Source organism: Phalaenopsis equestris, unplaced genomic scaffold (assembly GCF_001263595.1).
Source record: "Phalaenopsis equestris unplaced genomic scaffold, ASM126359v1 Scaffold000191, whole genome shotgun sequence".
Taxonomy (NCBI): domain Eukaryota; kingdom Viridiplantae; phylum Streptophyta; class Magnoliopsida; order Asparagales; family Orchidaceae; genus Phalaenopsis; species Phalaenopsis equestris.
In genome coordinates, this window is record NW_018164633.1 from 405,129 (window position 1) to 416,383 (window position 11,255).

At 36.1% G+C, this 11,255-nt stretch overlaps 1 protein-coding gene across 1 annotated transcript in view; it reads left to right on the top strand.

Annotated features, from left to right (window-relative positions):
* Window positions 1-11,255, top strand: part of LOC110022437 (probable UDP-N-acetylglucosamine--peptide N-acetylglucosaminyltransferase SPINDLY) — a 53,304-nt gene that overhangs the window by 27,803 nt on the left and 14,246 nt on the right. Inside the window, exon 13 of the mRNA XM_020721381.1 lies at window positions 10,157-10,355. Coding sequence (XP_020577040.1) covers window positions 10,157-10,355 — 199 coding nt within the window. The remainder of the gene's footprint in view (window positions 1-10,156; window positions 10,356-11,255) is intronic.

Genomic DNA, 11,255 nt, shown 5'->3' on the forward strand with positions numbered 1-11,255 from the left:
TATATATATATATATATATATATATATAATTAAATGTTATAATTATTACATGTTATTTCTCCAAATCTTCATTCACGTAAAGCAATTCATCTCTTATAGACAAAATTATAATTATTGCATTACGAACTTTTTAAGTTCTTATATAATAAAATTTATTATTTGTTAAATGTTCTTCATCCTTGTTTGATGCGTTTAATATAACCTTACATAAACTTTAAATAATTTGATTTTTTTAGTAGTTTTCACAAATGTCAGATTTTTGTCGAATGAAAATTCCGTTACCTCTATTATACTTGTGCAATTTTTTTCATCAGTTGTACTCTTTTTCTTTCTCACATAAATGGCTAGCCAATTTTTCATAAAAAATAACACCTATGCCTAGGATTTCCAACTGAGTTTATAAAAAGAAATGGAAATATGTTATTTTAGGATGATTACCGTATGCCAGAACGAGGAAGAGAAGAATTGTTCCCTCAATCAGCTCCTCACTTAGTTGTTCCTATCTATTCAATGCCATGTGGTATCCCTCGCCTCACATTGATGCTTCGTTTTTAATTGCTCGCTTATATGCTCTCTATTTCTCTTTCCATCACTCTTTTTAGACTTTGGCAGTTACTTACATTCTCTGCAACTCGTTTGACTTCCGCCCCTATAAGGTGGAATCGATTTGTTTATTCCTTTGAAATGAAATATCTGGTTCATTTTATATATAATAAATCGGAGTTTGCGTACAATGATGCTATTTCTTTGGGGCACGTTTTGTTTTGAAAAACTTAGTGGCTAGTGAGAGAGAAGAATGTGGCTTCCATGGTATGAGGCGAGTTAAAGCTTTTAGTGGCATTTCAGGTTGCAAATCTTTCAGTTCATCCTTTTTCTGTTAACAAGATTGTGTGGAGTATAATGGGAGCCTATCTAGTGCACAAGCACTGCAAATGCAGATTGTGGAGGGTTTTTTTGTACATAAGCTTTAGTTCTGTTTTTGCAAAGAGACTATTTTGATTAATCCAGCACGGGACCTCTATAATATAATAAGCTTAAAAGCGACATATGTGGTTGATATTGTGATTCAAAAACCATCTTTGTTATTCGCAAAGGTTGGACAAAAAGAGGGGGCATTTACATGCATACCGCCTAATTCTCATCTATTTACATATCTAACACGTAAACTTTACCTTTTACCTTTATACCACCCAAAATTTTCATATCTCACATAAAATTGCCACTATTTTAACTTTAAAAAGGTGAAAGACATTGTTGACCTCGCTTTCGATCGAGGTGCAGTTTTCCCCTCCTTAGTAGCATATGATCTAGCCGTAGGACATTTCTGTCGACTACTCCTAGAAAATTAGTGAAGGAGCCATCCCCGTTAGCAATTCTGAACTTTTCTTCGCTTGACTTGACGTTCCATATAATAATTTTGACCGCTATTGCTTAGTAGGTAAGACTACTTTGAAGGAACTCAGAGAGTATTCCTATAGAACTGTTGGCCTTAGGATTGACTGTACTCGTTGATTTGGTCCCGCCACGCTCTTCGTCGTCCTGTTTAATCGAATTCGAGCCGAGTTTTTGACGTGATTCGGGTCGCGACTCGTTTTCGTCCCAATCGTCGACGAGATCATCTAAACGACTCCGGATGACGAAACAGATTGCGCCGGCCGATGCGTCCGGAACATCGATTTTGCCAAATACATATTTAAGTGTTAATTATAATAATAAATAATATATTATTTTATATTATTATAATTAATAACTTATGTCAAAAAAATCTTTAATCTAGTTTATTTCCCCTCCCGTTTCTTCCTCTTGCGCTCGTGGACCTCTGCCCTAACTGCAGTTCGCTCGGTTTCACCTGGCCCACTCCTTCGTGCCGTTGGAGTTTCGTCCCCGCGCTCGTTCCTCTCGCACGCGAGACAACCTCGCAGGCGACCCATCCCCTTATCATTGCCGAGGATCCTATCCTCTGTGAGGATCATATCCTCTGCTCTTGACTCTCCTTGCCCCAGAGCGTGGCCTCTGCGAGGATCGTATCCTCTGCGCTCGATCTTTCTGTCGTATCTTCTTAATCATTCTTCTCCTTCTGTGGTATATATTAGAGCTCGGTTTTGTAGCCCTAGGGGTATGCCGAAAATCTATGAGGGAGAAAACTCTGTCATTTTCTTTTCTCACTTTAATTTTCTGGTGCTTGAATTGGTTTCCTCTTGTTGTTGGAGGAGTTTAAGTTGGGGAGTGCCTTTAAAGTTCCTGTGCTATTTTCTTTTGCTTCAAGGAGGTACCTTTTCGATTACTTGTTTAGAAGGATAGAAGTATAACATGTTATCGGTTTTTCTCTTTTCCCTACTTGCTTAAAATGGTAAAACTATGACATATTTCTATTACTGTGAATAAGAAGGTTGAAATGTGGCTTTAAGACGATGCTAGCTCCTCTTTTCTCTTTTTGTTCAAAAGCAAGTTGGAATAATTGAAAATGTAGCTTTGAGCTGATGTTGGCTCCTCTTGCAAGTATGTTGGGATATGTATTATGAGGCTTTTCATTTATTCTTATTTAGCGTGAGATATTGGAGAGTTTATTTTGCCTTTCATGCATATTTGGGGGCTCGGTTTTGGTTTCTTATGACTCTTCCTTGCTTGAAATACATGTTGTGAGAGGATTTATTTAATTCGACAAGTTTTGTAATTTGTTTTGGTGGTTGAGTTTAGCACCTCATGAGGCATCACTTTGTTTAAACTTATATTGGAAGTTGTTTCATGTTTGGAATATTTAAGTTGGGGGCCTAAATATACTTTGTATATTGTTGCTCTTGTTTAAGACATATGTTAGCTCTATATCTTGATGTTTCAAAAGGCATGTGAACTACTATTTGGTTCCAAATGGGTCAGTTTCACCTTGAGGTAGCTGGAACTTTAATTTCTGTTAAAACTTGAATTTCTATCTTGGGCCCTGTTTTAGCCTTGAGTGGCTCGGTTTCTGGCCTCTATAGGGGCTCGGTCTTACCTGCTCTAGCTCTTGACCCTTGCCTGATTATGAGGCTTATTTTTGTTTGATTTGGAGTGTGGCTTTATTCTTTTTGCCCTTGCTGGTTTTCGGTTTGCCTAAAAATAGCTGGGTTTGGATTTGTTATCATATACTGCATTTGATTAGCCTTTAAAGCTTTGATTTGATCTCTTTAGGGGCTCGATTTTCACCTTGGAAGGGTTGGAGGCTGGGTTCTGGATTGAGATCTTGTCTTGGGTTTGTGAGCTTTACTTGCTAAACTTGAGGGATTTATTTTGGCTTGATTTGGGAGCTCGACTTGCTTGTTTTAGCTCCTACCCGAGAGCCTGTTGTGGTGTTTATTCTTGTCCCTGTTCCATAGCTGTGGGAAGGTTCAGTTTTATTTGCTTTAACCCTTATTTGGGAGCGGGAGCTCGGTGTTGTCTTGTCCTGTCCCTACCCGAGGAGTGGTTTGGGTTTGATTTTTGTTTGCCTTGTTTGCCTTTTTGCCTTAGTTCCTACCCGAGAGCCCATGATTGATGCCTTATACTTGTCCCTACTCAAGAGTTTTGGTGACTGCCCTTTGTTTGCTTCTGTCCCTTACCCGAGAGCTTGTTGGGGGCTTGTTCATGCCTTGTTCTGGCCCTTACCTGAGAGCTTGTTGGGGCCTTGTCTTGTGCCTTTTTCTGCTCTTACCCGAAGGCTTGTAGTGGAGTTGGTCCTTGCTTGTTCTTAGCGCCACCCATGAGCTTGTTGGTAGGCTATTCGGGGTTGTTTGGCTCTTCCTGGCGAACTTAGGGTGACTTGAATGTTATGGATGAATCAAGTTTGCCATCCAAAAACATATGCATTTGCACTATCTATAGAGTGATGTGATCAAAAATAAATTGAGCATATTTCTTGTCTTACTTGGGGGAAATTGGAGCTGGTTTGAATGATTTATACAAGCTTGTCCATTCACTGTCTTACGTATCAAAGGCAATACTTTGGGTAGTTTTCCTGTTGCTACTGTGGCCGTGGGCTCCTTTTGTGCCTTGGCAGTGAGCCTCAGCTTCTTTTGTGTCTTGGGTTGCCTTGGCCGTGAGTCTCTTTGGCCATATTTTGCCTTGACCAAAAGCCTTGGTGGCTATACCCCCCTTTATTGACCCCGACCGTGAGCATTTCTCTGGTTCTATGGGAAGATTTTATGTTTATTTGATATATGAGACTATTGATTAATTTGGAAGTTGGAAGATCCTGATTTTTGTATGGGTTTGGAAATACTAGTTGTGGTTTCCCCGGGGTCACTTTCTTTTTGCTTGATTTATGAAGTTTGGGAGATTTCTGAATTTATCTTGGGAGAATGTTTGGCTGAAACAAATTGATTTCATAAAAGATATCTTTGAGGTTTGGATACTGGCGTTAGGAGGTCATTGACTCGGGTTAAGCCATTTATAAAAATGTGAGAAAGTGATATCCTTTCGGATTGATTCAAGGATATTCGGGTCTTCCTTTTCAGGTCTTTTTCGTCATGAGTTTTGAGAGCTGATTCATCCTCCGTTCTTTTTGATGTTTTAGGCGGATCAATCCCCCTCTCTCTCACCCTATTTTTTTCTTTTTTTTCCTTGCTTCTTCGTTCGGTTTTTGTTGCTTATGTCCGATACATAAGTGTCAACGTAAAGCCTTTTGCTATACAGGAAACCATCAAGCAAGGTCGCAAGTAGGTCGGTTTTGTTTTGGGGCTTAGGGCGGTGATGACAAAGACACACCGGAAATAGAGCAGAATGATATGTCATCCTACGACATCGGGATTCGATTCAGGAACCCATCAGGATCCGATTCAGGAACCCGGTGAGCTGTAGGATGACAGTATCATTCACAGACACAAGACTAGCGGGAGCTGACCCGAACTTTCTTAGGTTGTTGGTAGCCTTATTCCCGACCCCACGATTTAATCGCGGACAACTATTAAAATTGATAAAAATAAATTTAATAAGAACAAATACGCATTTTTCTAAAACAAAAATACATTTTTCGCTTCAAACAAAATTGATACAGCCCACTTTTTGCATGTTTGAAACCTATATGCATGCTAAAAATATAAATTTTAAATACATTTTAAATATCGGTTGTTCACCTGTTGATCACCTATTTAGGTTAAAGAGTACCCTCTTGAGTTAGGTTCGATAGGACACCCTTCTAGTTGAGTGACGGACTCTATACATCCTGGTGACCGAGTAGCCTTTGACGATCCTCAAGTACTAATATATAGTTGAGCCTAGCCCCGACCCGAGTGCTTGCGGTCCCCCTCTTTTCGGACTTTTTCATATGTTTTTCTTGGAATTTTTGGACAAAACACTTGTGTTCGCTTTTCGCGATTTTTTCGTGTTTTCTATGATTTTAATCGATTTATCGATTCGTCGATTTCCTCGCATTTCTCTTGTCGTGAGTCTTTTGACGATCTTTCTTGAGATTTCTAGACGATGTTTCTTTGTTTTCGTTTATATAAAGCATTTCAGAATGTTTCCTCAAATTTTGTTGCTTGTACCTGTTGCATCAATTACACCTAAGGAACATCGAACCTCCCAGGTATATAGGTTTGTTTTATGTTTACAGCATGTTACTTTCTTGCAAATCACTTATCTGCTGTATTTTTTTACTTTTCTTTTACCCCGCATGTTGTACTGTTCTCTCTACTGCTTGTCATGTGCTACATATTCTACTGTTGTGTTATACACTATACAACTTCAACATGTTCCCTATAAAATATCTGAAGAACTACATCCATAGGTCCGCTGGATTTCACATTATAAGCTGACACCCTAAAAAACTTAAACTCGTCACGACAAGGAGCTTGGAACTAGCGGGGTGGGCAGCACGAGCATCTTCAACAGCAGAACATGTCTTCCCCAGCTAAACCATTCCTTTTCTAGAAATTAAAACAACAATCAATAGAATTTCAAGGTTGTTTGCCTAGCGCAACATAAATCCTCAACCTTTTTCTTTAGGCATTTGTATAGCTCTGCTGTACGATCTAAGCCCTAACTCGTTTTAGGATTATGGACCTAAATCATCGCATCTTCCAGGCTATTTGTGTGATCGTTTCACACGAATGTAAGCCCTAAATAGATAAAATTGGCAGGATAAAATACTTGAATATTTATCCTCAAAATTGAAGCCAAACCATAGTGTAGACTGGGAAGTCACCGAGGTTCTCCTTCGGATCTGTGGCATCTCCTAGTTCTTCCTCCTATGGATTCAACAATAAATGTTCCAAGTTTGAACCATTCCCCTTTTGCACACCTCTTTGTCCGATTTCGTTGAAAAGTTCTGGAAAAGTTCTATCCTTTTAAAGTCTTTGAAGATATTTTTTCTTGATTTTTATCGAGAGTATTCTTAAGTGACTTCGGTCATTTAAGATGTAATTAACTATAGGGGCTTGCCCTTATAGGAAGTTTTTTCGAACCCAGCTTAAAATAAACCAGCTTGCCATAGGAAGCTTTTTTGAACCCAGCTAAAAATAAACCCTATTTAATTTTTCATATTAACGGCAAAAATTTTCGGCAAATAAAACAGTTTCGCAGACCAAACGGATGTCATATATTTCTTAGTTTATTTGATCGAGTCTCATCCATAAGTCTTGTGCTTATCTCTCGGGATAGATACAATGTTTGAGGTAGAGTGCTCTTTCATTTAAACTGTGAAAATTATGAGGTCAGTTTGATTTCATATTTTTCTAAACTTAAATCTATATGTAAATTAAAACATTATTCCGAAGTGGGGGACGAAATTTCGATTCAGGCGACCGACAACTTCCTACAGTCGACTCACCACACCCCAACTTTTTATCGCCGACAGACACCTTTTCTTGCTTATGTAAAAATTGAAGTTTAGGTGTTGGATATGTAAATACATAGGAATTGAGTGGTATGCATGCAAATCTTCCTTAAAAAAAAATCATTGCCATTCCAAGTTGTTGATGAAAAATTTGAGGGTTGATATTGGCTTTCATGGTTTACTTTAAAATTTTGCCAAAATTCATGTAAGTCATTAAATTTTCTTATAAGGGTAATGTTACTAATGATACTCTTCTGTAAGTTGGCCATTCTGATGGCTCTTCTTTTTTCTATATGTTCTTTGGAGATGTGTGCAAACATAGAACTGAGAGAAATAAATTGTTTAGTAATTCCTTACAGCATTATCCATTTTGGTAAATATTTCCGTGATTTTGTAGAAAAATATTATTTGCTTTCTCCAATCCAATTCAACTATGTTGGCTCATAATCTATGTAATTTGAAAATCAGCATCTTCAATAATCAAATTTTCTTAATGTAGAACTTTGGAATGAATTTTATTTCTCACTAGATTCTATGCATTACATCTTACTACATACATATAATAATGAAAGGAACCGAAATAGGAATCCATCTAAACTAAGTAAAAATAGAAAACGGAAATATCTAATTAAGAAGATACAACAACAAAACCTTTATCCCACTAAACCAGTTTTATGCTTCTCTTTTACATTTTAACTAATTTTTATAACAAAACTTCTTATATTTTATCTTTTATTGGACATTAATATTCTATCACCAATTTTTTTTATTTGTAAAAGCTTTTTCTTCCTAATAATGAAAATATAATCAATGAGATATATTTGAGGGTTCCTTATGTGGATTGACACTTTCCAATACTCTCCATTAAGCTCAGTTATTTATATTGTACAAGCCAAGTTTGAACTTTAATTCATCATAATTGACCCTTGATAGTGTTTTGGTAAGAATATCAGCAGTTTGAAGTTGTTTAAGAATATAATTGAGTTGAACAATTCCATTATTAACCTTTTCTGGGATGAAGTGTCACACTAATAGCTGCTTAGCTATTAGTGAACATCATAATTGTGTCTTTCATCTCAACCTTAAGCTCCCTTAATAGCATCTGAATCCACATTCTTTCAAATATTTCTACTACGAGAGCACAATATGGAAATATCTTTTTAATGTACACAAAATTTTGATGATCAAGACCAGAGTGATTCAACATGACTTGACTTTCATCGAACAGAAAATCTAAATTGAACTTAAGAAATACTACTTGATGGATGATATTTCCAACTGATGAAATTATTTTCTTTGAGAAAGTACCATGTATCTCAACATGACCAATGACCTTCCCTGAATCCATAAGTAGAAATCCACAACAATTTGAATAGAGTTTAGTCACGCATTATAAGTTATAATAAGTTTGCTGATTAAGAGTATGTTCAATTTAATTTTGGAAAGTTAAGAACAAAATAGATTTGAAGATCCTTTGTCAATTCGACTAATCCAATTCCTGCTAATGGTGAGAAAGAACCATCAGCTATTCAAACTGCAGAGTGACTGCCACATGGGTTGTAATTTTAAAGGCCTTGATATCTCCCTCTATATTATTCGAGGCTCTGGAGTCAACAATCTAAGATTTTAATTTATTTCCTTGACACTAAACACATGGGATAAGATGCCTTGGTATGCTAACATGCTATTAAGTTGTTCAGTAGAGAGTTGTGATCTTTGTCCAGAAGTAGAACTTTTACTAAATATTTGATGCAGGTTCTCACTATTGCTCCCAAGTGAATGGGCTAATTCTGAATTGTTGTTGGAAGACTTGATAAGAACATAAGTCTTAGGCTCATGTTGTGGTTGTCCATGATAAAATTGTGAAAGCTCGAATCTAGTAAACCTGCTGCTCAAACGAAATCAATAGGAGGACCCTTAGTTTGATTGCTCGGTTGGATGAGTAAACAAGGACTACAGGGAAGTGTGTAACTCTTGATTTCCACTCATTTGGTACTTGGCAAGAGGTGATCAGGCCTTTTTCAAGCCTATGACTCATGCCAAATCGACGACAAAAGCCTAATCATTCATTGATTTATCAGTCTGATTTAGTGAATAGTGACAAATCGAAGAGGGAATAGTCCTGCGATCTTCTTGGTTCCAAATCAACATAAAGGAGAGTGTTGTTCGAGCGGAAGAGATGAATCAACATGATAGAGCATTTTTGTTTGAGTGGGAGAGCCGGATGATGAGACCGACAATCTTGCTCGTGCGTAGACGAAGCCATGATGTCGAGCGGAAGAGTCAGAGTCGAAGCAACGACCTGAAAACACATATAACAGGAGATGACTTCTGCGTACAACCGCATCAAACGACAATGTCGTAGATTTCTCTAGATTCGCCTTCTTGGATGATTGAGCTTCGTAGATCTCCCTCTAATTGCTGAAACACAGTGAGAAGTAGTTGAGATGCAGATACATCTCAATGATTTCAGAGGATGAAAGAGACGAAGCCCTCAAACACGAACGAGAGATTTCTTTGCTTTATTACTTTGTAGAATTCTATAAATAATTTTATTTCTCGCTAGCTTCAATGTCTTTGAGGTTGTAAACGAGTCTAGTCGGGCTCGAGCCACCTTTAGCTTGAGCTTGATTAACTTTATCGAGTTTGAGCTCATAAGCCGGCTTGTTTAACTTAAAAGAGAGAAAATAATATTAATTTAAGATTGTGGTATAATAAAATGATAAATAAATTGATCAATTTAAAGAAAGAAATCACTTAATATAAAATACAACATATTATTTTTGAAATATTTTTAGTACTTTTAAAGATGAAATCTTTAACTTTAATATATTTTAGGTCTATTTTGTATTAATATTCTTTTAAACGAGACAGCTCACGAGTTAACAAGTCGAGTTGGGGCTAGCTTGAGCTTAAATTGTTAGCTCAACAAGCTCGGTTCAAGAGCCACTTATCGAGTCGAGCTCGAGTCGGCTCGTCAGTCAGCTTGACTCACTTAAACCCCTAGTTGTCTTACACCTTACTATGCATACATAATAATCAAAGGAATCAAAATAAGAATTTCTCCAAATAAAGAAAAAATAGAAAACAAAAATATCTAATAACGGAAATAAAATCAATGAAATACATTCTCAGCGTTCCTTCTTACTGCAGATTGACTATTTCCAATACTTAACAATTATAATTTTTCCGCTTTCTCTGTCTGGATTTAATTTTCCAAAAACAAGAAATGATTGTTTTTTTATTTTTAAATTCTTCTTTTGCAGTTTGCTATTGGAGAAATATAAAGTGATTATATTTTGCTTTTGTACTTGGTTATTCAAATATTTGATGTGCAAATGTTTCTTAATTACTAATTCTTCTTTACAGGGAATGGGGAAGGCGTTTTATGAGGCTTTATCAGCAATACACTAGCTGGGATAATACTAAAGTTATGGAACGACCACTAATTATAGGATATGTTTCTCCCGATTATTTTACTCATTCTGTGTCATATTTTATCGAGGCTCCCCTTACATACCATGACCATACGGAGTACCAGGTGGTTGTGTACTCGGCAGTAGTAAAGGTACACCATTGATCACTTCTCTTAAAGATTTGCCATTTCTCCTCTTAAACATTTTCGTGCATTTTCTGTTCAAGTTTTCATGAATCTGGTTCGCATGGATTGTTAAGGGTCAATTCTACAAATTTTTAAATGTAGAAGTTGCAAATATCACTGTAAATATTTACTATGACTAGATTCTAGATATCTGCATGCAAGTAGATGACACTTAGGAAGCTGTATTTATACATTACCTGACGATTTAAAGTTGAAATGCCCCAACATTGGAGGTTTAATGGACTAATGAATGTATATCAAACCAACAATCTCTTACTTCTGCTGTTAACTTCTGAAACTTTAATCACTGAAATTTCACTTTTAAATCGCTGCAAAAAAAAAAAAAGATGTGTATTAAGAATCACAATCTTATAAACTATATCTTTGTTTGGAGATGTGTATTAAGAATCACAATCCTTATAAACTATATCTTTGTTTGGAATGAATGGCCAAAGTAGCCCTTGACTTTTTAGACATGTTTATTGATTTCAGATTTTTTAAAGGTATTTTTTGAAATTCAGAATAATGTGGAATAAAACGGTTTTTTCATTGATATGAGAGGAGATATAAATAAACCTTACATAAATTCTAGAATAGGAAAGATAATAAAATTAAAATAGTATGTAAGAAAAGATATATCTCCTAATTTTCCAATAATCAATTCATATTAATTATTATCAGATAAATGAAATAAGTTAAAATAGGAAAAACTAATATAAAAAAAGAAATAATTCATAATCGAAGGAAATAAATATAAAATAAGAAAAGAAATAACTGCTACAACAATAACAAAGCCTTAATCCCACTATGTGGGGTCCGCTACATGAATTCTTTTTCTCCATTTCTTTTTCTCCATTGCATCCTATT